General features: G+C 51.0%; 1 protein-coding gene across 1 annotated transcript in view; it reads right to left on the bottom strand.

Annotated features, from left to right (window-relative positions):
• Positions 1-3,142: 3,142 nt before the first annotated feature.
• The window catches only part of JPH3 (junctophilin 3), a 165,882-nt gene continuing 153,438 nt past the window's right edge, over positions 3,143-15,586 (bottom strand). Inside the window, exon 6 of the mRNA XM_075939927.1 lies at positions 3,143-5,650. Coding sequence (XP_075796042.1) covers positions 5,570-5,650 — 81 coding nt within the window. The 3' untranslated portion in view covers positions 3,143-5,569. The remainder of the gene's footprint in view (positions 5,651-15,586) is intronic.

Below are 15,586 nucleotides of genomic sequence, written 5' to 3' on the forward strand. Positions count from 1 at the left end.
GCCAGCCCTCCTTGCGGGTGCCAAAATCCAGGCTGCTCCACTGCGTCACAAGTTGTGCAACTATCCTGTGTGACCATGGCCCCAAGAGCTACCCAAGCCATGATCTGCTGGACCACTGACGTTCTGCTGCATGGCAGGGGTACAGTGCCTGGGTGTATTTGTAGCAATCCATGGCAGTCAAGCCTTTGGCTACTTTTCCACCCTCAAGGACAAAAAAAAAAAAAAAAAAAAATCCTCACACCCTGCCAAAGTCAACTCTTAAGAAGTCATAAAGGGTGGGGGATAGGGGAGGGCGCTATTCCTATGAGGCGCGAATGCTCCTATGCGTACTCTGTGTTTGGACCTTTTTGGACACCATTTGAGAACTGTGGGATTCACTGGTCTTGGTAGTCACCTTTGCTCAGTACGGTCGTTATCCAGGCCTGCCACTGGGGGAGGGAGGGAAAAGGGGGCAATTGCCCAGGGGCCGGGCGATTTAGGGCCCCGGGATCCAGCCGCCACCACTATAGGGTGGGGTGGGGGGAAGGTGAGAGGAAAGAGCGCTTGGGGCTTTTCTGCCCAGGGGAAGGCATCTAGCTCCGGCTGAGGTAAAGGCTAGGGGTGGGTATCAGGGTAGGGGTTTCTGAGTGGGTGGGGGGAATTACGCTCAGGGCTTCTCTGGGTGGGTGGGTGTCGCATTGATTGTTTTGTCTGGGGCCCGGATTCATGCCAGCAGGCCTGCAGTTACCCCTACCCCACAAGAATGAGCTGATGCTGACATGCAAGTTAAATGCCAAAAGGATGGCCCACGGTGCTGTTGGAATCTGGAGTCCTACTAAGAGGAACAAAGCACGAAGGAAGAAAAGCAACTGTAGGGAATCATGAGGTTTGAGGCCCGGTAACAAGTCAAGGGAGCTATTATGGATCTCTGCTCCACAGAGCAAGCTCTAATGTGCACTATGTGCTGGTCCTACACACAGCATGGCCTTCAGGAATAGTCCCAAAGTTGGGTTTGGGGCAGGACTTGCCACAGAGCTACGCAGTGTGGATTGGGAAGGAAAAACAAGAAGAAGAGATCAAGCATTGTTTCTGCACAGAAGCGGGGGGGGGGGGGGGGGTGTAGACCTCTTGCAGCAGACTTCATGGCCCTGCCACACCATCCCCCAGAAAAGGGCAGTGAAGAGGGTCTTCTAAGCTGCTTAGAGTGGATGCCATAGAACACAGGCAATCAGGGCGGTATGTATAAGAAGAGTTGCGGGGCTCGAGTAAGTTCCAGTTCCTGGTGCGAGCTGGAGGACTGTGGATGGGGCATGGCAGCTGAGGAAGCTACAGGGCTGGGTTGCCAGAAGCCAGCGAGAGCAAGAAGGAGCCCTGAGCTGGGTGTGGGGACGCCCTCAGGCCAAGGCCCTGAGGGAACAATGAAGACTGCACAGGGCCCCAGGAATTAGAGCAGCAACACAACTTAGAGAAAGGGATGTGGCAACCGCTGCTACTTACAGGGTCCCTGGGCTGGGACCAGGAGTAGTGGGCAAGTCTGGGGCCTCCCGGTCACTAGCCCCCGGCACGGGATTGGCCTGGACGTTGAGGTGCTTCAGTGGGGAAACTGCACTGCTATGGCCCTGCTGGAGTGCTGCAGCCAGAAAGGCCGTGGAGCACAGCTCTGTGCAGGTGCATGGACACCTCATGGGAGCGGTTACAGAGAGAGGCCCCCCTGTTGGCCTTGTTTCTGAGAAGGGGTTTTGCTTTGGTGTCATCACACAGACTGTTATGTGATGCGGCTGGAGGGCTGAGTCCCCGAAGACTCGCCGCAGAGAGCACCAGCCACGTGCCCTCAGCCAAGGGGGGCGCTCGCGAGAGGAGCGTGTGCCTGTTACGCGTCAGTTCAGCGAGGGCCTGAGTGTCAGACACAGTGAGGCATCCACCCCCTCCAGCCGCAATTCCTCGGAGCTGCAGGGGCTCAGCATCTCTGAAAACCAGGCCTTCAATTACTGACCTACCCATGTGCTCGAAGCTTCACTCTCCCCTCCCCCCTCAGCCCAACCACATCCAGTTTCTTCAAGGCCTTTCAGCTGCACCAGCAGGGTCACCACGAACGGCGCGCTCCTGATTAGCATGTAGCGAACGGGAGCTCTGCAAGAGAACTGGTGTAAAGTTTGTTTCAACCACGTGCAGCCCTCAGTGGTTTGAGTACGTGACTCCCCTGTGCAAAATGAGCCACTGGCTGTTACCAAATGTCCCAAGGGGCCCTGCCATTCCACGTGGTTCCTGGCGGCGAAAGAACAGACCACAGTGCTAAACCAGTTCAGGGAATTTTGTATCCCTCTTCCTAACGCTTCCCTGAAAGACGTGGCTTTATCGTGACCCAATGGTGATCCAGGTGCAGTCTGAAGGTAGCCTTTCTGGGGTCCAGCTATGAAAACCATGAGCATCTGAGCAGGGTGGGGCTGGGGAGCTTGGCTGTATTCCTGCAGCTTGAGGGCACGTTCCAGACCCGAGGTTGGATTGGTGTGAAATAGCTACAGGAAATAGGAAAACGAGAAAATCCCTAAGCCTGAAAAGCAAATTCTACCGACTTCAGAACAGCACAGCTGCTTGCATTCATCTGTCCAGCAATGCGTGAGTATACATGTAAAACAGCACGTAGATGTGGTGTCCAGACGCTATGGTGATGGGTGCCTTAGACATGAGAGAGCCACGAGAGAGCCACGACTACAGTACACATGTGGTAGAGTATCTCTTTGGGTTACTTGTCAATAATATTTTTGGTCTCTGGGTGGATGTGACAGTATAGAGCTGAGACAAATTGCTCAACTTACCTCAGTTAATCAAGGGATTTTTTTATAATCACATTATTTGGGAACCAATTAATATTGCTCTTCAGATGTCATTCAGACCCATTGAATCTTAGACACCGTGATTGAACGTTAAGTTCCATGGAAACTCAAACATAAGAATAGCCATAGTGGGGCAGACCAATGGTCCATCTAGCCTAGCATCCTGTCTTCCAACAGTGGCCGATGTTGGATGCTTTAGAGCAAAACCAAGTGATGAAAGACAAATGGAATTATACTGAATTTGGAGTAGCCGTGTATTGATTTCTTGGAGGCCTGAGAGAAAAGCAGTAATAACTAGTAAGTCACCGGTGTGAAAAAAGCTAGTCATGAAACCACTAGTACTTTTATTTGATAATGATATGCATTTTTGTGCTGTTTTATACATATCTAAATATTGTACTGTGTTTGCATGTAAATATGTAACCTGCTTCCGTAGGTATCTCTGTGTCATGCACTTACTGGAATGTACAAAAAAAGTTCTCTAGAATCTTTACAAAGAGTTGCAAACAGATTTACAAAACACATTGTAGCATGTATGATTCCCTAGGGCTGCAATTACACTATGTCGTTATTTGGTTCACTTAAGGTCTGCAGCAACCATTCAATATTAAAAAAGATGAATGGGGGAAAAAATGAAGGTGACCAAAAACAGATGGACTGTTCCCCTGGAAACAAAGTGATCAGAGAGGTTATTAGGCTCACATTATCTGCCATTCATCCCTTCCCTCCCACACCCTCAACCCAAAAAGAAAAACAAACACAAAAGAAAGAAAGAAAACTGCAAGACGGAATGAGCGTGGCTGTTTAAGGAAAAGAAGTGAATTTAACTGGCACATGCTCTAATCTTTAGTTTATTTCTGGTTAAAAATATAGCAATCCAGTGCAGTGTAATAAAGAAATCTGCTCAAAAGGTAGCAGAGAAATAGCTAAAATATAAGCAAAGCAAAGCCAAGTCCACACGTCAGGGGGCTGTGCCCAACACTCGGTATGTAAAAGGAGAAGGATTTGGTGACCGTGCTTGAGGATTGTATATGGGCCATATCTGATCCTCATAACTCCCCCACCCCTCTTTATCCAATTGATTTGCTGTGGGTGTCATTGTGGGTTGGACACAGTGGATATCGGAATGGTATCTAAGAGGGGGCAGTTAACCATTTGAACTGCACCTTGCGGTGATTGGATTCTTGTGCACAGCGGACGTATCAGGCAGGGACTTGCATGTGGGCTTGGGGATGGAGGTGGGTGGGGAAAGCAGTTAAATTGTTTTTGAAATGCCACAGGACTTCAGGAATTTCCAAGCAACTGAGCTAAAACCATGCTCTTGTCATTGCGACCATAACAGCTCAGGACCGGGGTACTGCATCTTTAATGGCTGTATATTATCAGGGCGGGGGAGTGGGGAGGGAAAAAATCAAGGCAGGCATTGACTCATAGAAGGGTAGGACTGGAAGGAACTTCAGCAGGCCACTTCCATATGACAAAGATGTTAAAAACAAACAAAACTTAAGTGACAGATCGAAAAGAATACATCCTTAGAGGCTGCCGTTGCCAATGACGGTTTTGTACAGGGACATGTCGGAAGCTGGAATATACATCCTGCATACAAAGTGCAAAAATACGACATGCTCAGAGCCCAAGCATGATGTCTGAAGCGGTCCATGGCAAGATGTAACAGGCATACCCAGCCACGCTCCTCTGCTCCTGCCCGCTGGGACCATGCGCCTCCCCAGATGTCCTTTGCAGGCTCGGAATGGATCCTCCTACCAGATAGCTTCCTGGCCTTCTCTGCAGATTGTGGGGGCAGGTGGTGTCATTTCAGGATGGGATAGCTGGTGATTGTGTCAATATCCCCGCTCCTGATGTGTGTGTGTGTTGGGGGGGGAGGGAGTGCGGGGGTAATAAGCCACCAGGCAATTTACTTGGAGGGGCGGGAGGAGGACAAATTCGTAGCTAGGAAAAATCAGCTTTGAATGGAGAGTGTGTGTCTTTGGCCGAGTGAGGATGGCAGGTCCAATGTTTCCACCTTGCAGTCCCTCTCTCCCCTGCCCCCCAGACCAAGCAAAATGCTGATTGCTTCAGAATTGTTTTAAATGGCAACAAAATAGGCCACTTCATCCTCATCCCCTATTCTGTGTATCCAGGAGGGGTCTCTTCCCCTTCCCAAACACCCCCTTTTCTCCTCATTCCTGCTTTTTTCTGGTAGCAGAGAGAGGGGAAGAAAAATATGAGGGTTTTTTTTTGGGGGGGGGGAGTTTGGACAGGGCTGAATAAAAGGGGATTTTCCCGCCATCAACTTCACAACAGTGGGCATTGTGTGTTTCCACCAGTGACTCATTCACCACCACACCCCCCTCCATGTCCTGGTTCCATCTGCCCAACCTCTCCCTCCCCTGCATTTTTTTTCTTTATTTAGTCTGGAGGGGAAACGTAACTGATTCTTATTTTGCTGGGGTCCTGTCTCATCCTTTCTGGTGCTGGGAGGGTCAAAGAGTTGTTAGCATTCTGCCATGCCACACAGCATAGTGTTGTACAAGCAAAGACTTTTGGCTAAAATCCAAAAAACATTACCCAGGAAAAAAAGGCAAACTGTGAGTGAGACTCAATCATTTGTTCTTCTTCTGTGGAAAAACTCGGAAGTCGTCGTAGGACAGTTCAAGTTATGATCTTTCCCTTTTTTTGGATTTGTTTTTGTTTGGGTTTTTTTTCCCCCCGTTCGTACACGTAACTCTTATTTTTGCAAACAAGACAGTCTCGAGTTAGATGAAAAAGTTAATAAACAAAATGGCGACGCCAATGTTCAGTAAGATCACCATGACGACCAGAATGGGAGCCGAGCCCTGGAACAGAGAAAGAGAAGGAAAGGCGTTACAAAGCATGCCGGAATTTTGGTGGTGAGCCAACTGTTGGTAGGACGGCTCAGAATCTGTAATTATACCGTAACCTCACAGGGCATGTTTTGCTGAGGGGCAGAGCATCTGCCACTTCCACTGAAGCTGTGGGGACCCCCTAAGCATGAGACACAACAGGTTGAAGGGATGAATAAACAGTACTTTACACTTAGGTAGCATTACCCATCCATGCCTGTCGAAGTACTTTGCACCAGCTAGTGAATTTTTCGTCACTGTCACATTTTTGAGGCAGGTAAAGATTCTACACACCAGGACATTGAGGCTACGTCTATGCTGCAGGTTTTGCGCTAAAACTCGTGGCGTGTCCACATCTCAAGCACGTTTTCGCGCAAGAAAATGTACAGTGACTTGACAGAACAGAGGGGTTTTTGCGGTGGAGGTATTCCGCTTTCTCTGAGGAATAAGCCTTTTTGTGCAAGAGCTCTTGTGCAAAAAGGTGTGTGTGGACGGGAAACAGGGTTTTTTGGGCGCAAAAACAGCTTATCGGAAGAAGCACAGGGGCCCTCGTGGCCATTCTGTGAATGGCAATCAGAGCTTTCTTGCGAGACAGCGTCCATGCAGTCTGGACGCTCTTTTGTGCAAAAGCACATCACTCTTCCGATGCACTTTTGCAGCGTGGACGCGCTCTTTGCGCAGGACGTTTTCGCAGATCTCTTCCGCAAAAAGCTTCTTGCACAAGAAGCCTGCAGCCTAGACGTAGCCTGAAGTGCAGTCATACAGCAGGTTTTGTGGCAATGACCCCAGAGGTCTTGACTCCTAGGCCTTTGCTGATCACAGGAGCTCTACCCCCCACCCCCCATCACCCGCGCCTGGCTTTTGTCTGTGTACCATTCAGGGCACAGGCAGTTTCGGAGGCCTCAAGTGAACTTGTTGTCTTCTCCATGAAATAAGTGAATTCTGTTCACCATGGGACACGCTACATGCACCCTAAGGGTCAGATGCCATCCCTGGCAACCCAATCCCTGTTACGGTGGAGTGAAAACAAAGCTGATGGACTCAGGGATACACCTCATTTAATTCTCAGCGGGGGACATTGGAGCAAGCCAATGAATTGGTGCCAAGTTGTGCCCATGACAGTGGGTTGACTGAGGACGTTTATAGCTGGTGGATTAATATCTCTTGGCAGCATCTGACCTGTGGAGGCCCTTCTCTCCTGTACACAGTGAATCCTGCCTTAAAGGACCCACTAAAACCAGGGGTTTAGCTGAGGTGACGATCTGAAGAAAAAAATAGTTCAGACTCTTCCTCACTGTTGTGGGACACTTTGGGGTGGTCTCTTCAGAGCGTCAGTTGTCTAATAAGTGTGAGCTCTTGTGAGGGGTGCACCACACCCCAGAGGTGGGCCAGCACTGGGATAACAGCAGTGGCAGCAGATATAAGAGGTGGGGGAGGCATCGCCCATTCTCCGCCCCCAGAACGCCTACTGTAGGTGTATTGGGGGTGGAGTATTGCTTCCCTTAGAGCCTGCCCTCCCCAAGTTCTGGGACCAGGGAGGGTGGGGCCATGCACCGCTCTCCCCCCTCCCTGTGGTGCTAGGGGTGGCAGCTTGACTCCTGGGGGACAGGGGTGGGGCTGTGGGCAGGGCTGGGGGACTTGCCTCCCCCAGACCTACCTTCACCCACCGCCCATGGACATCCGTCTTCTTTGCTTGGCATGCTAGGTCGCTGCTACCTCCTTTAACACTAAGCCTCTGAGTGGGACAGTGGGCTGGCATGGCTGCTCACCTCTGCCAACCTGATTCGGGAGGATCCAACTCCTAGGGCAGGCCAGTGTGTACAAAAATGAATGGGAGATGGCGGGCGCAGGATGGAATAACCGGCACCTCAGGCTAAGCTGCAGCTGTTGAGTAGTGCTGGGAGTGAGCTACACAGCTGGGAAGCCAGAGGCACTGAACGCCCCCCCCCCCATTGATGCGCATTTTAACGCTATAGATGTGTTTATTTCAAATGGCAGCGTTCTTCCCCCGGCTTCTCTCCCCTCCCTTCTCTTCCCTCCCTTCGAGGTCCCTTCTGGGTGGCACCGGGCAGGGGAGGCTGCCCTCCTTCAACCCGTCTTTGTCCCACCGCGCAGCTCGATTTAAAATGCTCCTAGCGCGACAGCACGCATGGCGCTCGTTGATTCATTTCACAGATGGGGAGGCGGGAGCCCAGGGGAGGCGGCCCGGGAGGCCGGGGCTGTGTCTTTGAAAAGCTGAAGCTTGCTGGAAAGGCATGTGCTGTTGCGTAGCAACGGGGCCCAAGGAAGCCAACCCAATGAAAGGCTTTCTGAGGGAGCTGCCTAGCAGCCAAGTATGGGTTCTGGCCTGGCCTGTGCAGTCTCTTTGCCTGGGCTCAGCCAGCCTTTTGGGAGGGGGGGCAGAATCCTCCCCGCTTGCTGCCAAGCTGGAGCGAGGCTAAATACTGTGAGGCAGATTGTTGTTTATTATCCCTGCATTAGCTCCATTTCAAAAGACCACTGGGTTTCAGGTGCTTGCCCCTCGCGTCGATAGGAGAATAGGTTGCTGATGGTTGTTTCTGCTGGCAGGGCAGCGCAGAGATGCAAAAGTCTGTTGGGTCTCAGCCGTCCATCAACCACTACAGAATGGCTCCCTAATGCCTTTGGTCCAGTCTCCATTTACATGTCCCTAGTGACGCTGCTTCTGCCTCTTTTCCTATTCATGTGCTTGATTTTGTAGATCAAATCAACAACACACAGGAGGCCAACTTATATTCCAGCCATGTAGGTAGATGGCTTGTGTGCACCATTCTCATCACTGCACCGAGTTGTAGTAAGGTGACTGGATGTGGCTAGCCAAACCATGTCTAAATTCTCTTGTCACGCAAACTTTCCTATGTTAAAATGCTAGAAACCATAACCCTGCAGTCTTTCTCGAGATCAGACTCTCATGGGAATTGTGGAGTTCAATGGAAAATCGATTGGATTTTACCCGAGTAAAGGTTGCAGGATTAGGCTGTTAACATGTGCACTGGGATACCTACCGTACGTTTTTACAAACCCTGCACCTCCTCCCCTCCCCCGCGGGCGGCACAGGAACCGGGCGAGGGAGCGCTCACTGCCCGGTTCTTGCACAGCTGGATGAGCGCTCCCTATGCCCCTTCCTACAGCTGCGCAGGAACTGGGCGGTGAGTGTCTGGCTAATTTCTCCCTCCCCCCACCATAAATATACCCCGGCACAGCCTTGTGTACCACGCGGGTTATACTTGTGTGTGGGGTATACAAGATTTTTTTAACTCAAAAAGCAAAAACCGCAGGGTATATTTGGGTGCGGGGTATATTCGCTAAAAGACGGTAAGTCTTGCCGATGGAGGTCCGTAAGCATATGAATAAAGCAAGCTGGGCTTAAAAATCCTTTCTGCCCATGCAGTTGTTTTTGGGGGGTCCTTGCAAAGGGGGCAGCCGATGTCTGACATTCTTTCAGCCTATTGCATCTCTTTGCTTTTCACATTGGCCCTTTCTCTCCCTGTCCTGACCCTGCTCCCAAGATGTAGCGATTGCTCAGCTGTAAAGTCACTGGAATGTCTTTGCAGAAGGGTCAGAGTTCTGGCTCATCGAGGATAAAGCGTTGTAACCTTTCAGGGTTTTGCTTCAGCTTCAATTATACGTCCTGATGAACTTGTAAATGTTGCTTATGCTGGGGCTTCTGATTTGACAGCTTTGTGCTTTAACCTCCACCAAAGATCTACCCATGCCCCTCCCATCCCCTGCAATCATGAGGGAACTGATTCACCTGGGAGATGCACCCTCTCTTCCTGATTGGTGCCCTGGAGGAAGATGAAACATGCCTCAGCATGGGCCAATGCACTCTGGAGGAAATTCAGGCCTGTCCTCAAGCTGGCAACAGGTTGGTAAACTTCCATGAACTGCAGCATTTTAGAACCAGCAGATAAAGTGACTTTATGGAGTAAAGGCGGCAGGCGGAACCAAACTTGGGACCTCTGGAGCTTAGTGCATGAGCCTCTAGAGTGTCAGTTAAAGATGGCTAGCTCTCAGATAAGGCTATAGAGTATTGTGAAGGGGCTTCCTCTCTTGTGAACCCCCCCTTGTGGCGAAGGGTGCGTCCGTGACTTCTCCACTGGACTGGCGGTGTCTCTGATGGCTTTCCTGGTTGGTCACCTGGGACCAGGCTTCTTCTTATTCCCTTTTGTAGCTGTTGGGAGGGGATTCAGACCCACCCTCTCCTCTGGGTCCCAGCTTAGGGACCCTGACTCGCTCCCTGGGCTACTTCCCCAAGAAACTGCCCTCTCCCTCTCCCGGTTCCCAGGTCACGTCCTCCCAGTACCCTGTCCCGGGTTGTGTAAACTGTTGTAGTCTGTTAACGGCTGGTCTTCAGCCGCTGGACCTGGCTTTAACCAGGTCTAAAGTCCAGCTCATACTTGGACGTGTCCAAGGTGCCACTGTCTTCCCAGTCAATCCCTAGGTCTGACTGCACCAAACGCCAGCAAGGAACTGCCTGCCCTTGGCCCCGCAGCTGCTTTTATTTCAGGTTGCTGGGCCCTGACTGGATGCAACAGAAGCCTCTACTCTAGTCCGCCTGGAGGACCTCTTTTCTGCTCATCTCCCTGGGGCAAGGTGCAGCAAGGCCTCCAGCCTGCAGCGGGGGGAGGAAGGGTGTGGAGGGTGTCAGGCCTAGTCCACCCCATCACAAGCACACTCATTCTTTCTCTGTTCATGTGGTCTAAGTGCCACTACATGGGACGGTGCCACAGCCAGAAGGTGTGTGGGTTACACCTGCACTGTAGACCATGCTGGGATCTTTAACCAAAGAAACCCACATTCAGACAAAAGTCCAAAAATCCCTTTCACCCGAGTGCCTGGTGCCTGAAGATGCCACACACCACTCCAGTAGGTCAGTGGCATTCCCCCCCGCCACTCCCCGCACACACATTAGTGATATGGTAACTGATCCTTTGCCACAGAGAGAAGCCCAGACCAACACCTGGGACTGGCTTTCCTGCAGACTGGGGGGGCTGCCAACGCCATAGGCTGAGCTGAGTTCTGCGGCTAGCGCTCATGCCTCCTTGGAGCACGTGGAACTTGATTCACAGGGCCTCCAAAGAGCCGCTGTGCAGGAGAACAGCGAGAGACTCTAGGCAGTGAGCCCAGGCACGGCAAGGAGCTATTTAAACTTTCCAGTCCATGGCCCTTGTAAAGGCTGGGCATAGCTTCAAAATTTCACTCCCCAGCCCCGCGTCAGATTTCCAAACCCTGCTTTACCCTGAAGGAGCCATGCAACGACATGCAGGGGGAACAGCAGGCTGACCACAGCCGCAGAAGGGAATTAGTATATTGATACACCTTTCACTCACTCACCTTTCCACATGGGGCGGTGGGGCCTTTCCACGTGGGGCGGTGGGGCCTTTCACGTGGGGCTCTGGGGTCTTTCCATGTGGGGCTCTGGGGTCTTTCCATGTGGGGCTGTGGGACCTTTCCACACGGAGCTCTGGGGCCTGATGCTTATTTATCCTAAGGCCTCTTTATTTCTCCCTGGCAGTGTAAAGGGGCCTGGAATTGGGGGGGGGGGGTAAATTGGGTGTAAATGGGCTTTAATGAGAATCAAGTCCTTGGCCTTTAAACAGAGACGTCCTTACTTATAGGCAGAATACACCATTGGGTAGGGCCCCTGAAAATTTGGGGCACTACTTGGTCTTACTAGCCACCCTCCTGCCTCTTCCTATGTCTGTTCTGTGGCTCTGCTTCCTCCGGAGAGCATCTAGTTCACTAAGTGAAAAGGCTTGCCAGAGCTAGTAGCGATTCAAGTGGCAATGAAGCTATTTAACAGGCATTTGCCAACCCCAGGTAGATGCTGTCAGTTTCTGAATTGACTGTGTTAGTCTATAGGACCTTAGTTTAAAATGTGCGTTAAAATATTTCATTAGCCTGTTGCTGAAGACTGTAAAATCACATCTCTAAAAAAGCATCATTTCCCCTTCCCCCGGGCTGTCATTGGGGGGCACAGATTTAACAGTATTGCATATGGGCCCATAAATCCTAAGGACTTGAAATGCATGACTTCCCAAATGATGCATGCACTGGGGGTGTGGCCCAAGGCAAGGATCTATGAGAAATAAAATGGACCCCTGCTATCATATATATAGTAGCCCAATGTCTGTGACTCTGTAATGCTGAAACACTGGCTGTTCCCTCTGGGTGGCGCTGTTGCCGTGCTGCACGGGGAGGGAGGGCGGGCCCAAACGGCCACTTGCCCCGCTTGCTGCCCCGCGGTGGCCTTGCTGCGCAGTGCAGAAGTCAGTCAAGCGCTACGGAGGGAGGCGAAGGGGGGCGGGGTGGTGACGTGCGGCGTGACAGCGGCTCCAGGCCCCGCCCCCGGCCGTGTCACTGCCCCCCCCTTCGCTTGCCACCGTGGCGCTAAGCTGACTTCTGTGCCGCTCAGCCGGGCCGCCACGGGGGAGCCCAAATGGCTGCTTGCTCTGCTTGCTCAGCCGGGCCACCGTGGGGGAGCAAGCGGAGAAAGTGGCCGTTTGGGCTCTGCGGTCCCCCGAGTGAGAGGCAGGAGGGGGCGGAGAAGCGAAAGAGCGAGACAGAGAGAGAGGCAGGAGTGGGAGGAGAGCTGAGGCAGGGAGGGAGGCAGTAAGAGGAGGAGAGAGAGAGACAGAGCGAGAGAAGAGACGGAGGCTCAGGAGAGAAGACTGACGTGGAGAAGAGACCTGAAAATCCCATCTTATGACGGGCTAATTGGCTAGTGAAATAATAATGAAGCATACATATTTCCGTACGCTTTCTGTTTTGAATGTAGCTTCCAACCTGGCTCTAGTAGTGCTGTTTAATAATCTCATCCATGCCGAATCTAAATACCATCATGTCTGTCTCATGATTCTGTGTGTTACTAACTTGTACATCAACCCACGTGTCTTTCTGGGAATGTGGGCAGGCGGGGAGGGGGATGGAAGGAGGTGTACTTCACAAATAAAACCCTGGGATTGTTCATTAAAATATTAATACTCCATTGATATTTGTTATCACAGCATCTGACCTTTGTTATCTCTGCCATGGAAACTGTAGTGCGGTTACTAGGAATCCCTCTGGGATCTCTTGAGTGTAATTACTGTGGATGCTGCTCAGCAAAAAACCTCAGCCCGGGGAAAATGCTGAAAAATCTGCAGATGGATGTCAGTTTTGCTGAACACTAGATCCCATGCAAACTGTAGGAACAAGTTGCTGCTCAATAGTTAAAGAGCACTGGCTAAGTGACACATGGGGGGCAATTTTCATTTACACCCATGCAAACAGGGTTGCTAGGAAGTGAGCATAAAGAGCGTCTGACCCGCAGGTAGTTGCCTAAAAGAAGCAGTCATCCTTCGGCGCTGGGGCATTACCGACAAGCCGCATAATGCTGCCGTGGGGCGGAGTTAGCTGGCAAGCTGCTTTGTGGTGCCAGTAACAAACACTGTCTACAGTTCTGTGGGCTTTTGCTGACGCCCATCACCTTAGTCGCTGAGCACCTGCCAGGCTAATTACTTGGCCCTGCAAGGGCTCTGAGTGTATTGCATGGAGCCTTTGTATCCTCTCGCTGGCCTGGCTACAGGAAGGGCTGATGCTGGGCAGTGTGTAAGTCGTAAGAAGCTGACAGGTCAGAATGGAGAGCTCATAGAAATAAAATCCTCGTCCTGGAGTCCCCACTCAGAAAAAAAATTCCCATTGACGTTCATTAACCCTTAGGAATTGCACCTTCGATCCATTACTGCTGTGATACGGATACATATATGCCAGGGGTGGCCAACCCATTACAGACGAAGAGCCAAAATAGTGGTGGATACAGTGCAAAGAGCCGAGGGAAGTTGTTGAGCAAAAAAAAAAAAAAAAAAAAAAAGCTGCCCCCTTTAAGAGCCACATGTGGCCCAAGCAGGCTTCTGTTGGCTGCAGCGTCATCTCTCTCTGCGCCAAGCGGCGCCCTGCCCTAAAAAGTTCAGAGCAGGGGTCCGTGAGAAGAGTCGTGGGTGCGGGAACTACAATTTTTCCTTTGAAGAGCTGATGCAGCTCATGAGCCACAGGTTAGCCACCCCTGCTATATGTCTATTTGGGGACACATCCTGCAAGATGCTGAGTCCCAGTGAAGTCAGAACATCACAGGATGAGGGCCTTATATAGTGTGTGAAGGTATGTTTTATTTACATTGCACCTAGCTAAAAAACAGTCATCTGAGAGATTTTACAACAAACCAAGAACAGCTCAAGGGGCTCCCTGTTCAAGCAGGCTGTGAGGCTTGTGTCTGGGTGTTTGCAACTTTATTGCAATTCCGTCATATGGGTTAGTGCACATTCTGCCAACACAGCCTAAGTGCCCATGGTATGACTAGCTGAAGGGGTGGGGGTGAGTGGAGGATTCTAGCTCCAAATGCCAACGTTTCCAAAGTTAGGGGGTGAGCTCAGATTTTAGTTTGTTTAAGTATCAGGAGAGGAGGCAGGCCACAAAGCTGCGATCCAAATCTTGATCCAAATTTTTCCGTAGCTGGGACGTAGGAGGTGAAAGAGTTCACGGTGTGAGAGGTTGAGTTAGGTCCCTCTCAAAACACATAGGCTGTGTCTAGACTGGCAAGTTTTTCCGCAAAATCCTCTGCTTTTGCGGAAAAACTTGCCAGCTGTCTACACTGGCTGCTTGAATTTCCGCAAAAGCACTGACAATCTCATGTAAGATTGTCAGTGCTTCTGCGGAAATACTATGCTGCTCCCGTTCAGGCAAAAGTCTTTTTCCGAAAAACTTTTGCGCAAAAGGGCCAGTGTAGACATCTGAGATTTGTTTTCCGCAAAAAAAGCCCCGATCGCAAGAATGGCAATCGGGGCTTTTTTGCGGAAAAGCGCGTCTAGATTGGCCACGGATGCTCTTCCGCAAAAAGTGCTTTTGCGGAAAAGCGTCCTGCCAATCTAGACGCTCTTTTCTGAAAATGCTTTTAACGGAAAACTTTTTCATTAAAAGCATTTCCGGAAAATCATGCCAGTGTAGATGTAGCCATACAGGATGACAAGGACAATAAAAAGGAGGCTAAATCCTTCAGCGGCATCAAAAGGCCTCTTGAGATCAAAAGGGTTTGAAAAGGACGCTGTCAAGTTGAACACCACACTTCTGCCTGAGAACTATTTACTTAGCATTGTTACACGTACTCCTGTGATGGCTGTACATGAAAGAGATTAGAAGAAAAAAAATAGTATTGCATTTCTTTCCCCATGCCGTAGTTCATTTGACAGCACTTTGTCGAGTCAGTTTATGTATAGGTTTATGTATAGTTCTCCATGCCCACTGATGGGAGAACGAGCCATAATGAGCTTAGTTTGCAGCAAGAAAGCCTTAGATTTGATATTAAGGAAAACTTTCTAACGCTAAAGACAATGAAACGAATTAATTGTGGACTCGCCATCAATGGAGCATTTTAGGAACAAGGTAGACCGGGGTGGGCCTGGGATCTGGGGCTTGCTGTGCTCTGAGTGTGCTGTGGCGCCGCATGGCTCCTAGAAGCATGTCCCTCTCCGGCTTCTTCATGTTAGGGCAGCCAGGGGGCGCCGTGTGTTGCCTCTGCTCCTCGCATCACCCCAGCAGCTCCCATTGTCTGGGAACCACAGCCACTGGGAGCTGCAGGGCTGGCACCTGCGGACAGCGCAATACACAGAAACACCTGGTTGCGCCTCTGTATAGGAGCTGGCTGGGGGAACATGGAGTTGCTTGAAGAGGTAAGTGCTGGCCAGAGTGTGCACCTCTGAGTCACCCCCACAACCACACCCCAACCTCTTACCCCAGCCTTAATCCCCCTCCCGCCCTCTGAACTCCTCAGTCTCAGCCCAGAGCACCCACCTACTCCCCAAACTCCTCATCCCTGGCCCCACTCCCAGAGCCCTTCCCCCCCACTCACCCCAA

This window comes from Pelodiscus sinensis, chromosome 12 (genome assembly GCF_049634645.1).
Source record: "Pelodiscus sinensis isolate JC-2024 chromosome 12, ASM4963464v1, whole genome shotgun sequence".
Classification (NCBI taxonomy): domain Eukaryota; kingdom Metazoa; phylum Chordata; order Testudines; family Trionychidae; genus Pelodiscus; species Pelodiscus sinensis.